Source organism: Protopterus annectens, chromosome 9.part0 (assembly GCF_019279795.1).
Source record: "Protopterus annectens isolate FY-2018-M chromosome 9.part0, PAN1.0, whole genome shotgun sequence".
Lineage (NCBI taxonomy): Eukaryota > Metazoa > Chordata > Ceratodontiformes > Protopteridae > Protopterus > Protopterus annectens.
The window spans coordinates 1,198,012,184-1,198,031,843 of record NC_056743.1 but is presented as its reverse complement, the minus strand read 5'-3'; the positions used below and the strand labels follow the sequence as shown (position 1 = coordinate 1,198,031,843).

Sequence of the window (19,660 nt, the reverse complement as noted above, 5' to 3'; positions counted from 1 at the left end):
AGTTTGTCCTCAGAATATTAATAGAAACACATAAATCTTGCATATTTGCTTGATTTCAAAAATCCATTTGGAGTCCTTGCATAAATGTATCAAGTCCCTATAATATGTTCATTGCAGAGTTTTACTTTCATTCCATGTTGTAAGTACATCTGGAGGGTTTTCAAAAAACAAACAGTGCTGTATGAAGTACTAATTATTGCAACTGGATGTGTTTTCTTTTTCTTTTAACTTTTCTACCTTCATAAAATGTTGCTAGATGTGTCTCTAAAGTAAACGTTCTTGCACGTAAGTTTATAGGCATATTTATCCACCTTTCTTGAAAGTGGGAATTTTCAACCAACATGTGTCCATTGTCATAAGAAAGTGCAATATTGCACTGCTTATAAACACAGGGATTGCATCTAGATCTAATGATGTTATTGTTCCCTTTTATTCAGCCTTCATTATGCCAGTCACGGAGTCTAATGACCCTTTTGGCATGTCTCTGTCCAGACACATGCCACAGCTGGAATGCCCACAGTGATACCTTACTAAAAGGATACAAAGACTAAACAACATGTCCTACATGGACTGTTTCGAAGCCTTGTCACTATACTCAGTATCATACATAATGGCAAGAGGTCTGGTACATGAGGCAAACTCTGACCCATTACTGATGGACATCAGCAAGTCAAATGGCATCAGAAATGCATGATCTAGGGATCTAAGCCTCTTCTATAACATCAGCAGAATGGTTTGGAGAGACAGGTTTATCTTGTGGAGGATACTATTGCTCTGGAACAGACTCCCCATATGTGTAAAACAAAGCTCATCTCTGTCCATATTCAACAGCAACTTGGCTCTATGGATGGTAAACAGAAGTTTTACCTCAAGACTGTCCCCTGTACCAGTAATGGACAGAGGCAGCTCCTAAATGCTTTATCCAATGCATGGGTCCCCTCAAATTATCTATAGTTACATCCCAGTTATTTCTCATTATGAGTAATATATAATTATCAACCATGGGATGGGTAAAGCCAATCTAACACCAACTGGGATAGGTTAATTTGAGCACCAGAAGGGAATGTGGCTAGGCTTAAAATTGCTCTCAAGGGCAGCTAGCGTAGTACTTAGCTATGAACCTATACAAAACATATTGTGAATGTAGTGCTTTGTAGAGTACTGGTCATTTTTGAAATACCTCCTTGGACTTAAGCATTCTACCATTTTAATGTTTAGATTCAACATTAACATCTTTAAGCACATACTACTGTAGCTTATTACTCACGAATGCTTCACCTGATATTCCTAACTTGCTTCAGAACTGAGATGTGCTTACACTTTGTTGTTTTCTCCCATCAGAAATAGTTACACTTTTCACAAAAATAATGAATAGCATTAATATGGTTCTTATGTAAAAAAACTCTTGTAAAGGTATGACATGTAACAGGAGAAAGCTAAGGTAATTCACTCCCTATGAAATTTGAAAACTTTAGGAGGGGAGGCTGCCTGCGTCTTAAGTCCAGATGTTAAATGAATGAGTTGCACAAAAAAAGTTTCAGTTAAAAAAAAATTATGAACTGCCATATTATCATGAAATGGGGGATTTCCATGATATGGAGATAGAGCAAGGGAAAACTAAATGATATTGCTGCCCTGTCCTACCTAGCATAGGAGACAGCATTATTGTTAGGATGCACAATTACTGCATTTTCATCTGCTCATTTTCTAAAATACAACTAATATACCTCACTTACTTATCATGGAGGAGATGAATATCAGAAAAATGCCCTCCCATCCTTATTCAGCTGGTAATGTGTACTTGTCAAGCAAATAATGTTGGGAGCTTGCAGGAGCCCTTCTCCAAAAAACATCTCTGTCATTAATATGTAGTGTCATTAATGAAATACAGACTGCATTCACAATTATGTCCATCTAGGAGATGAATAAAACAGCAGATATACTCAAGTTAAGTCCCTGTCCTAGTAGTATACCTTCTTATTGCACCTAACAATGTCAGACCTTTACAAGTTAAAAGCAAACTTTGTAAGTCTCACTTTCTAGTGGAGGTGACATAGGCTGTATGAATGTCAGCTGTATAACAATAGCAGAATTACAGGTATGAGGTGATTAAGAGCATCAGTAAATGTATAAAAACACTATTATTCCCACTGGGCAAAAAAAATCAAACAGGCTTTCTGAAGGAACCGAAAAGGAGAGCTGCCCTGAACAGATGAGGTGCAAGGATGTAAAAGCAGTATTTGGAGGGCACCCACTGAACCCACTGTAATAAGAAATAAAAGCATGCACTTTGTCTACATCATCCTGCGGATCAGCACACTTTCATCTAGTAGCAAGTCCTGAGAGCAGCTGCTAATCAATAGCATATTAAATGTAATGAGCACTAAGCCCCAAACTGTCAGTATTGAAGGCTGAGACACGTTTAGATTTTTTTTCCTTCTGACTGCCCCTTAATGACCTCAGAATTAACAACCACCTGAAAGACTGCTATAAAAGTTGTCAGGCTACCTGGTCAACTGAGTCAGCAATTGGATTTTGCAGTTGCATTGTTCATGACCCTGCTTTAGGAATAAATTCAGTATCAGGGAGGTCACTGGGTATGAAACCACAGACCATGCAGTGATAGCTTTTATTCCATGAGGGAGGGCAGGACAAGTGATCCATGCTGGGTGGACCTCTGACACAGACAAGGAGTTGGCACCATGTACTGACTCATTTGTAGGTGGTTTATTGTATGCTGTCCCTCATCTAAGGTGAAAGTGTAATCAGACTTTGTCTAGCATAAGCTGTCCTCTTCAGACAGCAATCTCCAGTGGGTTTTAGCATCATAATATAGTCTTCTGCCTTTAATATCTATTAGGCAGCCCTGGCTTGATAATAAGGGTATATTTGCAGTGAGTGACTAATGTGGCAGGTGATAACAATAAATATGGTACAAGGACAAAGGGAACACTTCTTAAGTTGTTGTAATACAAAGAAAAAATAATAATAAAAGTTGTTGTAATGCAAAGAAAAAAAATAATAATAATAATAATAATCAGGGGGCATGTGAAATGATGCTGAGCTTAAGAAATGTTTATTTCAGCCAACGTTAAGCAGATGAAGGCGCTTAAGAAGTAGGAACAGCATGATCAGTTCCAGTTCTCTGTCTGAAAATGGCATTTCCTGTTTCCAGTCTCTTGACTGACTGGCATTTCCTGTTTCCATCCTTACAGTAATACTTTTCATTTTCTGCTAATGTAGCAAAACTTGTTTCTATAGGTCGTGAAAGCAAGATATCCTACCCTGTCTCTGTCAGTGAACTGATGTCTGAAGTAGACGTTAAGCAGGGAATAATACTATGACCAAGGATGTTATCTTTGCTATGGACTCTTCTTCACTGACCACAAGACAGGGAAGATTGACCCAGAAACTACTAAAGCTTTTAGGTAATCTTTAGCTCACCAGCACTTTTCTTGTATTTCTGTGATGATGTTTTCACATATGCCCAGCCCAGCTGCACTGCTCAGCCTCATGGAACCCCTAAGCAGTATAACCACATTTTGTAGCTCTTTGGCAAACAGTTTTGATACCACCGCTTAAGCCCTCATTAGCTATGATCACAAAGCAAAGTTACAAAATCTTAACAACAACTTAAAACAGGCAGAGATGTTCGTTCCTTCAGAGATGTCCCTTCCAAAAAAAGGACAGTCCTGATCTCGTAAGATAGAGCATGAAGGAATATAGTCAGGTGGCGGAATAATTTAGCTTGACACCATCTGATGCTCTAAGCATCTCTAAAACTGCTAGAATGCGTTACTGCAGCAACACTGTTACAATTATATTTTTCTTACAAAGTATCACAGTGTCATTAAGAGCAATTAGTCCGGTGTGACCTTATACATGTATAAACAACTTGCTCCTCTCTTTCTCTCTCACACACACATACACACACACACACACACACACACACACACACACACACACACACACACACACACACACACACACACACACACACAATGTACCCACACACATCTTAGTTGCTTTAGAAATATTTTCACATCTTTTGAGTTGCACAGTGTAGTAATAGGAGCTGTGATGACAGATGATACATCTAGGCTGAAGTATCATTGCTGAAAAGCTGCCCGTTGGCAGAATGGTGCAGATTCTTGGCATGAGCATCGCCAGATTCTGAGAGTAGCCTCTCCTTAGCCTCATTCTCTTTGATGAGGTTACGACGGTTGTAGTAGAGGTAGCCTGGTAGCAGGAAGCCTGCCAGGGAAAACAGCAACAAGCTGAAGTTCACCTAGACATAAAAAAAACATTTGTATAAGGGTTTGTATTATGTTTTTACACATTCAGCATCTAAATCACAGCAATTTCATTTACAGAAAAATTGGTACAATGCATATTAATCCATATATATTTTTGTATTGACTGCAGTTATATAAAGGTGAGGGACTGAAATTATAAGTGCTAAACTAAACCCAAACAAGAGGATACTATGCTATTATTTTGTGAACTGGAACAGTCTTTAATGGTCAAGGTTCTCTTCCAACAATTCAGTCAACTCAGCAGCCCACTGACGTAGAGACAGAGTGAACTGACCTCCTGTACCAGCAGTGACCCATGTTCATTTACCATCTTGGGAAGCTGTGTGATCAGCCAGGGAAAGAGAGAGAAGGCTTGAATGACCAGTAGCCAGCTCTCCTTTCTTTGGGGGGGCAGGGATAGGGAAGTGTACCACTATTGTATAGCTCCCTGCTGGAAGTACAGTATGGCATCAAACTGTATTACAGAGGCCAAAAAAGCATGATCAGGACATTCCACAAAAAAGTGTCACTGCATGCTGTGCCTTGGGATGGTAGGACATACAACAAAAACATCAGCCAAAACCTTAGTGTGATTGGCCCACATTTAGATAGCCCTCATTGGCTCACAATTAGATAGCCCTCATTGGCTCACATTTAGATAGCCCTCATTGGCCCACATTTAGATAGCCTTCATTGTTTCACATTTAGATAGCCCTCATTGGCTCACATTTAGATAGCTCCTCACAAAGTGTGAAGGATGACATAGCCACAAGGTTATCTTCAATGGAAAGAGAGACCCATCCAGCAATGAGATGCGCCACAATATCAGCATTACAGGAAAGGGAAAAGTGATAGGCCAAAGTGATATGGAGTCCATGTGTGGGCTTGATGACGATGGTGAGCTGCTCTAGAGAAAAAGAAAATACAGTCATCTCTCAGTATAAATTCGAAACACACATAAAATCAAGTGATTCTGCTACTTTAGCTCCCCCCATATGATTAACTCATAAAGTACAGTTATGTATGTTAAACTTATCATACCAGTAGATGTTTGAATGACCATTACTACAATAACCTTAGCTGTATGGGTTATATCCTAACAAGGACATAACAGCTGGATTGCTTCCAAAGCTTTAGGGCACTTCCCATGCACCCAAATTGTTAGGCAGCTCAAGCTGAGCTGACCAAAAGACAAGTTTGGGTGCAAAGCCTCCTTAGAGCATTCTTGGATTCTTGCCAGCAGAGAGAGAGTGCGGCTGAGCACTTAAAGGACAATGGTAGGAACAACAAAATTAAATAACCACACCCTGGCATATAAAACACACCAGAAAACAAAGGGGATGGAGGGAGGGAGTGGCTACTGCAGCAGTGATCACTCAGCATCTACTGCTTTGGTAAGTGTAACTTATACAATTATACTACGTTCATCATATTGATAACTGCTGCAGTAGGCTTAGCTATAGGGATAGATTACCATAGCTAACTACATTTGGGAAGTGGAAGGAAAACAGCTCGGAAACCCCAGGAGAATGGTCATAGCAATGCTTGATCTTGACCTTGAGAAAGAATCAAGCTTGTAATGCTTTGTAAAAGTATTTATAGAGGATGAAGTAGCAGCATCTAGAATCCATACCTTTCTAAAAAGCCATAGCTGAAGCCAAGGCCCTGGTAGAGTGGGCCTTTACTCTGCATTTAATAGTTTTGTAATGGTGAGTATAACAAAAGGTAATAGCCTTAGACAAGCATTTGGAACTAGTCTGTTTTGACACATGTAATCCCTTCTTTTTACCTTCACAAGAAATGAACAGTTGATACAAAGATCTGAAAGATTTAGTTGTGTACTTGAATTGTCTGTAGACATCCAAGGCATGGAGTATCCTTCCTCCCTAATTTTTGGATTCAGGAAATAAAACGGGAAGATGGACAGTTTGGCTTAAAGTATACTCTAATACCACTTTAGGCAAAAAAGAAGGATTAGTTGTCAAAGAAACTTTGTCCTTATGGAAAATGAGAACTTGCAACTCAGATACCCTTCTTGCAGAGGTTGGAGCAATTAATAAAACTGTTTTCCATGTTAAGAACCTCAAGTCAACCAGATTAACTGGATCAAATGGAGCAAGTGTTAGCATCTCTAACACAAAATTAAAATCCCAAGGAGGTGCCACTGGTTTTCTTGGAGGCCTCTTAGGCAAACACCTCTTCAAGAACATTTTGACATGAGACTATACTGAAAGAAGAGCATCCATGGGCCAACATGCTGAAATGGCTGATTAATGAACTTTGATAGAGGAATGAGAAAGGCCATAGGATAGTAATGCACAGAAATATTGTAAAACCAGAGAACAACTAACCCTGAATTGGAGCCATACCTCTCAACCGTACAGAATTACTCATTTTTTACTGAGTTTTGGGGTCCAAATAATGGGGTGCCAAGACTCCCGAACAGCACCCCTTAATTTCCAAATTTCCCGGCTGTTTTATTTGAATTTTTCCAGCTATTTGAGGTGATATCATCACATGCACAATGATGTCAGCTCCGTGAGATGGCCTGCCAACCTGTCGGAATTGAGCTCAAACAATAAAGTGAGTTAATTTCCAGCCAGCCGCAAAGGAATGGAACTCCTGTTTAAGTTGCAGGAACAAGCCAAGGGAATGGAAATCCGGACAGCCGCAAGGGAACTGTTTAAGCTGCAGGAACAAGCTGAGGGAATTTAGCAGTGGTTTCCAAGAACAGGCGAATGCCCAGACTAGCTGCAGAGGTAACGATGAGAAATGCTGTTAATGCAGAGTTAAGTTCCTTAGCTTTGGTAATGATGAAAGTTAAGTTCCTTAGCTTTCAGATATAGGTAATGATGAGAAATTCCTTAGCTTTCCGTTAAGTTTCTTAGGTGTGTCCGCTTAGCTTTCCATTAAGTTCCTTATGTGTGTGTGTGTGTGTGTGTGTGTGTGTGTGTGTGTGTGTGTGTGTGTGTGTGTGTGTGTGTGTGGATAACAAGAGCCTGCAGTCCCTACCAACCATCACTTCCACATTTATGCCTCATAAAATCTGTAGTTTTTGGGATATTTGTGGCAAATCAGTGAAGGATTGTATTCACTAAATTATGACAGGCATTTGAATTTCAGACTTCATATTTTTCAGAAAACAAATGGTAACACAAAACCTTTTATTCTAGCAATTTTCTAAGTTTATAAGATCAGTATTTAAAATTTGTCCCTGTTTTTGGGTCTTTATTCCCCCATTATTGGCTTTGTCCAGTTTTTTTGTGCTAAGAGGTTGAAAGCTATGGTAAGAAGTCAGAACTGTATTCACTAAATGATAGCCATTTAAGTTTCACTCTTCCTATCTTTCAGGAAACTGCTGATATGGCATAGTGATATGTTGTTCTGACTGTAGTGTACAGGGTCCTGGGTTCAAGACTTGGCAGTGAAATGCATGGTGGTAACGCAACATTTTATTCTAGCAACTTTCCAAAATTATACAATGTTTAAAATGTGTCCCGGGTGTTTGGGCTTTTGTCCCCTCCCCAATACATTTTGGCTTTTCCAGATTTCTTGTGCTGCAAAGTTGAGAGATACGTATCAAGTGGATTTTGGATCTGATGAAGCATGCGCATAGCATGCAAAAGCGCTTATCCTGTTATTTGTACTAGAATAAAGAAGGTTTTAAGGAATTGTTCTCGTGGTGTATCCTTACAGTTGTTTGCCAACATTGTTTCCTGACGGTTTTGCTGGTAGGATACTTTGGGAGTCAACGATATTTTTGTACCAGTCAGTTTTTTTTTTTTTTTTTTTTTTTTTTAAACATCTAAAAAAATTTTTTATTATTTATATGTACAAATGAGGAAAGGAAAGGTATTAAAGGGTCAAATTTGACGATAAGGAGTAAATTTACACCACCAAATAATCCAACTATTGACACCTTTGATAAAGTAGTCACTAGGGAAATATATAATGCATACAAACATTTTAACAAGGCTGATGAATTCAGCAATTTGTCCATAGAGGAAAGGGATTTACTTAAATCTATTAGAGGTAATAAATCTATTAGATTGATGAAACCCGACAAAGGGGGGGGGTATAGCTATTTTTGACAGTATGAAATATACACAAAAAATTTATGACATATTGCATAATACAGCAAACTATGTCACAATATCAAGGAACCAATTACACATTGCCTATCGTAGAATTGATTCCTACATTGAGGAATTTTTATTGGATGGGAGAATTAACATCGAAATTTATAAATATATCAAAGTTGAATATCCTAAGTTGGCAACAATGGTGGGTATTCCTAAAACTCATAAAAATAGTGATGACCCCCCCCCTGAGACCTATTGTGTCGGGTAGTGAATCAAAAACTTTCAAGATGGGGAAGTTTATCGATACAACTTTAAAGAACATATATACATTGATTCCACATATGGTAAAGGATTTGTGGTGTTTTCTTTCCAACTACCCTGTTTCCAGTTTTGAGAATACAGGGACTAAATATATTATCACCATTGATGTGATAGACTTATTTACATGTATCCCTAAGGAAAAGGGCTTAGAAGCCTTTTCCAACAGCTTAAGGAACCACACGGACCTATCATGGGATACTATCTGTTTGTTAACTGAAATGATGACACTGGTTCTGGAGAACAATTATATCTATTATGAAGGTGAGATCTTCCAGCAGACCAGGGGAGTAGCGATGGGGGCGGCTTGCGCCCCCATCTATGCTAACCTGGTCATGCTCAATTGGGAAGATGAATTTTTGTTCAAGAACCCACTTTTTTCCAAAGTTACATATTATTCCAGATTCTTAGACGATATATATCTGTTGTGGCAAGGAACCTTTGATGAAATGCAGACTTTCATTGATTCCATCAATAATAGCAGTGACTATTTGAGATTCACTTATGCGGTTGATTCTAAGGGCCTGCCATATCTGGATACATTAGTAACTTATCAGAATGGGATAGTGAGTTCCAAAATCTTCAGAAAATCCACCTTCTCCAACAACTATCTCGAGTTTACCAGTTGCCACCCTCCCAGATTGAAAGCTAATGTTTTTAAGGGACAATGCATTAGGGCTGTTAGGATGGTATCGGATTTAGTCGACTTACAGATGGAACTTACTCAAATTCAGTGTTATTTTAGTGAACGGGGTTACCCACAAGATATGATGGTTGATATCATCACTGATATCATGAGGAATCGGGGTACTAAATATACAGCATTATTAGGTTCGGGTGATATTCAGAATTTACCTGTTTTGAACAACAATGGAGTGGGGCCCAGTTACTTAAGAGCATGTATAATACCATACAATATAGGGTCGGATAAAATTAAACAAATTATACTTAAATTCTGGCATCTGATTAGCACGGACCAATATTTGGTAAATATTTTGGGCAAAAAACCAAACTTTGTATATTGGATGGGCTTTAATATGAAAAAATTATTTGAACATCCCATCATGGAGAACAACAACTCTAGTGCTGTTAAGTATAGTAATAAATGTGGTTGTTGCAATTTTTGTAAATACATGTATTGTAAAGGTGATTTTAGTTTGGATAATGGACATAGAAGTAAAATTAAATGTAAAAAGGGAAATTGCAACACCCGACAGGTTATTTATCTAGCGAAATGTGATTCTTGTGAGGCTTTTTATGTGGGACGCACAGAACGAAGCATTAAAAAGCGCATTTATAATCATTTATATAGCATTAGGGTGAAAGACCTCACCAATGCCTTATCTAGACATGTACAACAGTTTGGTGAGACACACATGTTTAAATTTATAATATTGGAGGCTATACCGAGTAATCCTAGGGGTGGTGACATTAAAACTCTTATTGCATATAGGGAAAGTTGGTGGCAGCTATTCCTGGATGCGACCACACCACCAGGATTAAACGACTGTATATCAATTAAAAGTCTCCTTACCTAGATTGCACTTATTAGAGTAATTTTTTCCATAAGATACATTAGTTTAGGAATGCTTTAGTGGATATTAGAGACATCATTATAGTGATATTGTATTTTCCCTAGTCGAGTCATACTAATTCTATGTTTATAATGTTTACAGCTATACATTTTATATTTTTACATTTTATACATTATTTTATTTTTATGCAATCAGCATATATATTGTTTTGCACCAGTTGATTTATTGATTTATTGATCTATGTATTTATTTATTTATTTACTACATATTTATTCATCATTATTATTTGTAGTAAATAGAAATATTTTTATTCATTTTGTATGTTGTGTATGAGTATAGTGGAGGAGCAACAATGAATTTATAGGGTCATGTATGTAAAATTAGTAATGAATTTTAGTTAAGTATTTTGTATAAATTGTGCCTTTAAGACATGAAATGTTTTTTTTGGCGCCAAAAAGTTTATATTAACGTATTGAATGCTTCTATTTGCAGTTCTGAAGAAGACCAAACTGCATTGGTTGAAAGCGCTAAACTGCACTCAGCGTTTTGTTGTAATCCGTTGTTTAGTGAGGATTTGTGTGTTTCCAGTTGGCGTTATGTGGATTAAAACTGTTTTTTAAAGCAACGAGCAGTCTTTTGGCATTGTTCCGCTTATTGGCAGACACCGGATTGTTATCGAGACTTGTTGTCTTTTGGATACTTGTTTATGAACTTGCCTGTTTTGACATATGTAATCCCTTCTTTTTACCTTCAAAAGAAATGAACAGTTGATACAAAGATCTGAAAGATTTAGTTGTGTACTTGAATTGTCTGTAGACATCCAAGGCATGGAGTATCCTTCCTCCCTAATTTTTGGATTCAGGAAATAAAACGGGAATATGGACAGTTTGGCTTAAAGTATACTCTAATACCACTTTAGGCAAAAAAGAAGGATTAGTTGTCAAAGAAACTTTGTCCTTATGGAAAATGAGAACTTGCAACTCAGATACCCTTCTTGCAGAGGTTGGAGCAATTAATAGAACTGTTTTCCATGTTAAGAACCTCAAGTCAACCAGATTAACTGGATCAAATGGAGCAAGTGTTAGCATCTCTAACACAAAATTAAAATCCCAAGGAGGTGCCACTGGTTTTCTTGGAGGCCTCTTAGGCAAACACCTCTTCAAGAACATTTTGACATGAGACTATACTGAAAGAAGAGCATCCATGGGCCAACATGCTGAAATGGCTGATTAATGAACTTTGATAGAGGAATGAGAAAGGCCATAGGATAGTAATGCACAGAAATATTGTAAAACCAGAGAACAACTAACCCTGAATTGGAGCCATACCTCTCAACCGTACAGAATTACTCATTTTTTACTGAGTTTTGGGGTCCAAATAATGGGGTGCCAAGACTCCCGAACAGCACCCCTTAATTTCCAAATTTCCCGGCTGTTTTATTTGAATTTTTCCAGCTATTTGAGGTGATATCATCACATGCACAATGATGTCAGCTCCGTGAGATGGCCTGCCAACCTGTCGGAATTGAGCTCAAACAATAAAGTGAGTTAATTTCCAGCCAGCCGCAAAGGAATGGAACTCCTGTTTAAGTTGCAGGAACAAGCCAAGGGAATGGAAATCCGGACAGCCGCAAGGGAACTGTTTAAGCTGCAGGAACAAGCTGAGGGAATTTAGCAGTGGTTTCCAAGAACAGAGCGAATGCCCAGACTAGCTGCAGAGGTAACGATGAGAAATGCTGTTAATGCAGAGTTAAGTTCCTTAGCTTTGGTAATGATGAAAGTTAAGTTCCTTAGCTTTCAGATATAGGTAATGATGAGAAATTCCTTAGCTTTCCGTTAAGTTTCTTAGGTGTGTCCGCTTAGCTTTCCATTAAGTTCCTTATGTGTGTGTGTGTGTGTGTGTGTGTGTGTGTGTGTGTGTGTGTGTGTGTGTGTGTGTGTGTGTGGATAACAAGAGCCTGCAGTCCCTACCAACCATCACTTCCACATTTATGCCTCATAAAATCTGTAGTTTTCGGGATATTTGTGGCAAATCAGTGAAGGATTGCATTCACTAAATTATGACAGGCATTTGAATTTCAGACTTCATATTTTTCAGAAAACAAATGGTAAAGCAAAACCTTTTATTCTAGCAATTTTCTAAGTTTATAAGATCAGTATTTAAAATTTATCCCTGTTTTTGGGTCTTTATTCCCCCATTATTGGCTTTGTCCATTTTTTTTTTGTGCTAAGATGTTGAAAGCTATGGTAAGAAGTCAGAACTGTATTCACTAAATGATAGCCATTTAAGTTTCACTCTTCCTATCTTTCAGGAAACTGCTGATATGGCATAGTGATATGTTGTTCTGACTGTAGTGTACAGGGTCCTGGGTTCAAGACTTGGCAGTGAAATGCATGGTGGTAACGCAACATTTTATTCTAGCAACTTTCCAAAATTATACAATGTTTAAAATGTGTCCCGGGTGTTTGGGCTTTTGTTCCCTCCCCAATACATTTTGGCTTTTCCAGATTTCTTGTGCTGCAAAGTTGAGAGATACGTATCAAGTGGATTTTACAAGGGGATGAGAGCTTCAGGGGAAGAGAAGTTTAGTGTTGCTTATGCTGAGTCGGCTTGCATTGTTAATAGCACAACAGGTAGTGTACTTGCTTTTGATGCAGAAGGCTGTGGGTTCTACTCCCACAGTATGTAGATGCATTGCTGATACTGTGTTGTTGTACTTTTAAAGAGGTGGGTGTAACAAGTCAAGGGTGTAGCTACAGATACAACAGAAGTGAGAAAATGTCATGCACAAGGGCATTTGTGCCTCAGTGGAAAGAGCAAAAAATATCATTAACCCAAATTCAGCAACAGAAAATCAGAATTGTGTTCTGTGCTGCATTATAAGAAAAAATATTTTTAAACAAGTACAGTAGCAGTACATTTTCCAGCATTCAAGATAAAACCCATTTTTTCCAGTGCAGACAGTGGAGAAGCAAGAGTGGCCAGTTAACAGCACTTGGATTACAATGATAGTTTTGATGCTTCAGGATGAATGTAGGAGAGGGTTTGTCAGCGCTTGGTCTTGGACTAAAAATTGGAAGTCTTAAAACATGCAGTTCACCTAGTTTATTTTGTTGTGCATTTACAGCTATTGAGTTGGTCTGATAACACAAATCAGAGTAAGTCAAGCAAAAAAATGAAATTGAAAATAAGTTTGAGAAGCTGTGTAAGATGCCCATGGCTTACACTACTGTCATTATATATATATATATATATATATATATATATATATATATATATATATATATATATATATATATATAGTTTCACTTCAGAATCCTGAAATATCACAGTCTTGAACTTCATAATCAGGAAGCCCAAAATCCTTAAAATTCAAAATACTTAAAACTCAAAATCCTGAATTCCAAAATACTGAAAATATACAGGATACAAAGAATGACAACATTCCAATACAAGGACACACATAAACACATACAAGACAAAGGATAGTACTTTTCACCAAGTATGTTCAGGGGGCAAGCCCCCCCTGCACCACCCACACCCCCTGCTACTTAAATATATGAACTTCAAGATTGCACTCCACAGAACAAAATGGCAAACATGCCATCACATGTTTCATGACTGCTTGTTGTAACCTTAGTAATGTTCCCTTTTAACTTGCTATACTACAACATAACTCATGATAGTGTAGTGAAGTGCAGTCTTGGAGTTGATATATTTAAGTAGCAGGGGGTGCAGGGAGGCTTGTCCCCCTGCTTATATTTGGTGGAATGTAATATGATTTATGTTGTCTATAGTCATTATATGTATCCTGTGTATTTTCAGTGTTTTGGGATTTAGGATTCTGAGTTTTCAGGATTTTGGGCTTCTGGATTATGAAGTTCAGGATTATGATATTTCAGAATTCTGAAGTGAAACCATACACACACACACACACACACACACATATATATATATATATATATATATATATATATATAGATACATATATATATATATATATATATATATATATATATATATATATATATATATATAAGTGTGTGTGTATGTGTGTAAGTAGACTTTTATGATGGAAATGTTCTGAAATGGGCAGTTTTGTCATTATTGCTTCATGCATTTTGTTTCATTCCCAACTGGAAAAATGTTCACAGTTTTCAAACAAAACATTTAAAATGCACTCTAAGTCTAACAAGTGTGCTGTATTATGCAAGGAATATAATTTAATAAAGTCAGGAATGCGTAGCAAAGAACACATGTATGTTTCTTGTTTTGTGTGCAAGGGACCTATGATTTGAAAACAGCCCAAAGGTAATCTTTATCCATCACTGGCCAGATGCATTTTCTTTGGATGTGGTGTGGGTTTCAATGTTGTGTCAATGAATGTGAGTTTCAAGGGCAGAGAGGTTTTAATGCTAAGTCTATTTTCATTGTGATACAGTATTGCTTTGTTTAGCAGATGTCCATTAGTGTTTGTGCATTGTGCTATAAACTGTAAATATAAAATCCAAATAATCATTGTAGAAGTAAAGCAGTATGCACATTAGTGTTTATGGTAAATGGGGCAAAATAACCAGGTAATGGAACATTGGAATGGCTGCAAGGGGGCTCTGGGGACCCTATTTTGGTTGTCTATTCTTCAGTTTGCATTTGAAAGCTGGTATCCCACAATTCCATTGGAGTGGGCGGGGTTACTTAATTATGTGTGCAAGTTTTATGTTAATCAGCACACAGATTTGTACCTATTTTTCATGGGCCTTGTCCAGATTTTTTATGTTTCCAGGTTGAGAGGTATGATGGGTGCTGGTTATGTTGTTGGCACCAACTAGAAAACCTTTACCTTTTGCTAATATATGATTTTCTAGGAGCAGGCTTTCTTGCCTCCATTAGTGCCCACTGCGCATCCTCAGTAAACAGGTGCTTAAAAGCAATTATCCTACTATCCAGGCACTCAAATGAAGTTGATTGATTTTGGGGTATATCAAACAACATTGTTCTTGTGTGAGTAGATCAGGTCTATAAGGAAGCTTGTTGTAGTAGTCCCTGGTCATTTCCAAAAGAAGGAATAAACATGGTTACCTAGCCAGAAGGGAGTCACCACAACGATCTTGGGGATTCCTTCTCAATCTTCAGATATGCCCTGGATATTAATGAAAAGAGGTGGAAAAGCATATAGGAACATTCCTATCCAAGGAAAAGTAAAGGTATCTTTCTTCCAGGCCTTCTTGCAAGGAATCTTGGAACAGAATCTTGCCTGTTGATTATTCAGAGAGGAGGAAAAGAAGTCTACTTGAGGAACTCACCACAGATGGATCAAATTTTGAAGACCCCTTGATCTAGTTTCCATTCATGAAGATCTACCCTTGTCCTACTCAACTTGTCTGCCACACAATTTTGCTCTGACAGAATGTAGGATGACTGTAGAGTGAGTGTGTGCTGTGAATCTATATCCCAAACTAACACGGCTAGTCTGTAAAGAGGGTACAACCTGGATCCCCCTTGCTTGTTGATGTACCATATGACTGTGGTATTGTCTGTAACCACCAAAAATGGTTCAGAGAGCTAACTGTCTTAATCAGGGCAAGCATCTCCTTGATTTTTATGTACTTGCATTTGTCCTTGGTGTCCTTCACCTCCTGAACTTTTATCCCTCCTGAAACTGCTCCCAGACAATGTTTGAAGTGTCTGTGGTGGCTGACTGCTTTGGAGCAGGGAGGGAAAAGGGGAGGCCTGGATTTAAGGATATCTGTTGCCTGCCCCAAAAGATTTCTTTTCTGACAAACCCCATCACTGGGATTTGAAAAGAAAAAGGGCGTTGATGCCACTGTATCTTCCTCATGTGGAGCCTTGCCAGGGGTATCATGAAAATCATAGATGCCACGAGACCTGAAATCCTGAGGTATTCCATTGCAGTGACCGAAGTCTCAGTAGAAAACCTTAGAAATAGATCTAGATAAAGATTCTACTTTTCCTGTGCAGAAAAACCTGTTTAAACAGAGGTGTCTAGTTGCCATTCCAGTAATACAATTCTGTGTGAAGGAGTCAAGAAAGACTTTTGAATGTTCTGGATGTTCTCTTGGAATCCCAGCTTGTGTAAGAGATCCCTCTCCAAAGAGAGAGAGAGAGAGAGAGAGAGAGAAAGGCAGATTCCTGACACTTTGAAAAAGACTCTGCAAAGATAAGCAACTCATCTAAAAATGGAAAAATGTTAATTCTCTGTAGTCTGCAAAGACCAATAACTGAAGCTAATCAGTTTGTGAACACTCTTGGTGCAGATCGCCAAAGGGTAAGGCAGAGAACTGATATTGTGATCTAGACACACAAAACCTTAAGAAATGTCTGAAATCTGGATGAATATGGATGTGACGATAAGCATCTTTTAAGTCTAGTGTTGCTAGGAAACTTGAAAAAGGAAAAAGAGTTAACAGGTTGTGAAGTGATATAATTTTGTATTTGAGCACTATCACAAACGGGTTTAGGAAAGAATGATCCACAACTGGTCTTCAAGCAGTTTTTTTCTTTGGCACTAGAAACATCCTTGAATAAAAAATTTTCCTCACCTAGGAAAAGAGAATTGGTTCTATCACTCTTTGGGACAGCATGTGATAAGGAACTGGTGTAACCAAACAAGTCTGATCTGGAGGATGAGGAATAACCCCCCCCCCCACCGGAAATAAGTTTCAGAATCTCTTTGTCAGAAACAAATTTGTTGCCAAAGGGAAAAAATGGGGATTCAGACTTTCTGGAATAAAAAAAATGGGGCCAGGGTAGAGAGGGTCACAAGGTCTCTTGAACAGTCATTCAGACTTATTGAGCTATCCTTGGTTTTGAGAGGTTCGAAACTTATTTTTGGAACTCCCCTTGCCATTATTTTGTTGAGACTGTTTATTCAGTTTTTTTTGCCAAAATTGGATGAGGAGATAGAAAATCCCTTGGAAAATTCAGAAAAGGAGGGATGAAAAATCTTAGAGATTCTCTGGTTCAGCTTGCCCTCTTCATCACACTTTTTTATTAGTTCTATGGAGAAGTTACACACACTAGACCTCTATCTGAGGGAGAATTTAAAATATAATTTTTAACATCATTTTCGAAGTTCTGATCCATACAAACCTCCTCAAAACAGTACCAGGGGCCCTGGCCCAGGAGGAAGTATCAAGAGAGTCATACACACTGTAAAGAATGAGTAGTGACCTGTGCATATGTCATTTAAAGCAGATTTTTTCCTCACAAGAAGAAACTGCAAATAAAACATTCATCATATTTTCACAATTAGTCAGAAGAAACTTACTAACATATGAGCCTGACAATTAAAAATGCTGAAAATCAAAGTTTCAGAAGTATACACTTTTCCCCATGTCTATCATTAATTTTCCCATGCTTATCAGAAAGATTAGGATTGGAATTAACTAAATTCTTAGCAGCAGTGGGATCAACTAAAGCTAGAGCTGCTAGGTCTGGTTTGGGAATAGTGTATAAAATTTTAAAAGACTGAGGAACTTTATACATCCTATCTGTCTTTTTAGGGGCAGCTGGCTGACTATCAGGAAAATTGCTGGCAGTAGCACACACATCTTTGAAAGCAGACACAACAGGGGAAATAGGTGTAGATACTGGAAAATCCTTCTGTAGCAACTCATATTTTATGAGAAACTGAGAAATCACAGTGTTCTCCCACTGAAAACACTGGCACATTCTAGCAGAAGACTCAGAGAAAGACCCCCCCCCACCACCCACAGGGAGAATCAGAAATTGAGCTCCCCCATGAGTCTGAATCAGAATCTGTCCCTGCATCTTGCTGTTCCGATTCAAAATCTTGAATCTCTTCAGGAAAGGAGGAATTCCTCTTTCTTTTACAAGAAACTAATGTATAAAATGATCACTAGCCTGAATTAAACCCTTAGCCAGACCCAATAAACTACTCCAATCCAAAAGAAATTTAGTAGGCATAGATACATGCTTGGTTTTGTTTCTTTTTTGACAGGAAAATGGGGCCCCGTTGTGTTAGAAATGGGAGTAGCAGCTTCCCCAGAGATGGGTACAGCATTTTGACGCAACAGGGAAACCTTCCTTGATCCCTCTCCCAAGACTGACAAAAGTGGTTCTCCCTTGTCATTGAGTGGACCACAACAGCTGCAGAGGATGTGGCTAATCATCAGTCTATAGTGGCTGTAGGTGCTACACTAGAGGGTTCCGGGGTAAAGGATGAGTGGACTGAGGTACAACGAATGGCCACCGCAGAGTCACCCACATGTGGCTGAGGAAAACTGCTAGCCTGCTGTGGGGACAAATGCAGTTTGCTTACTAGGTTCAAAGGTGTGTACTATGCTAACATCCCTAAGGGTACTTTTCAGCCTAGCCATGCATCCCAAATCTCTGACAATTTCTGTTACCCTTGATAAATATAAGCAGAAGGTTGGAAGATAAAACACAAGCAGGGGCCTGGGAGATGAACCATTTACAGGCTGCCTGTGACCATTAGAAACAGATTTCTGTTTGTGTCTGGAAGAAGAACCAACCATGGGATATTCTGTTCCATGGTCAAGATGAAAATGGTACCTCTTTCCTGGGGAAGACGAGCAGCAATTCCTGGTAAACACAAACATTCCACAAAATGTACTTTTTTGAAAGAAAAACACACTAAAAAGCACTATGCCAGCCCCACAAAAGTAAAATATACACAATTTCTCCACAGAAAAAAATGTTTTCTGTTACTTTACACCACATTTAAACTGGCACAAAAAATGAGTGCTCTGTTTAAAGGTACGTTACAGTCTCAAGACAGTCCATTAAAGCACAACACTCCAAGCTTTAAAATAACTTTCCTGAAGAGGAAAGTAATAAAACATCAACAAAATTAAGAAAATTGAATGTTTTTTCAACCAAAGGAAGCCTATCTGCCCAGCAAAGGAAAGCACAAGCTGACCATCAATCCTTGAAAGCATACTTTTTAGTTCTGGAGGGCTTTGCAGCTCAAGCTGCCTGACAGTTTGGGTGCATGAAAGATCCCCTGAAGCTTTGGAAGCTGGCTAGCTGTTAATACCTTGACAGGCTATAACCCGTATAGCTAAAGCTATTACAGCAGCAATCAGTATGATGAATATTACCCTTTTCACTGGTGCATAACTAAGCTTATCTTGCTGTCTGTTGCTCAAGGTTCCTTTCATGACTTGAAAAGGACAAGTCAGAACAACTTACTTCTTCTTAAGGCGATCATCTCCCACTCCCCAGAAAGTATCATGCGGATGCAATGCAGAATCTTCTATCCATTGCAGGCATTTTCTAGAGGAGGTAACTTTTATTTTAAATTCTGGGAAAAAAATAATTAGAAAATGTCTTTCAGAGTTGTAGAAATTACTGACTCTCAATGTGGTCCGCAGGCATTGACTATATTTATATTTGATCAGTAGTAGCGCTGGATTTCCGGGTTTGC

The 19,660-nt window shown here is 38.4% G+C and overlaps 1 protein-coding gene across 2 annotated transcripts in view; it reads right to left on the bottom strand.

Annotated features, from left to right (window-relative positions):
• Positions 1 to 1,190: 1,190 nt before the first annotated feature.
• Positions 1,191 to 19,660, bottom strand: part of SLC43A1 (solute carrier family 43 member 1) — a 658,072-nt gene continuing 639,602 nt past the window's right edge. For both annotated transcript variants that reach the window (XM_044084117.1, XM_044084118.1), the window contains one exon: positions 1,191 to 4,288. In XM_044084117.1, coding sequence (XP_043940052.1) covers positions 4,097 to 4,288 — 192 coding nt within the window. In that variant the 3' untranslated portion in view covers positions 1,191 to 4,096. The remainder of the gene's footprint in view (positions 4,289 to 19,660) is intronic.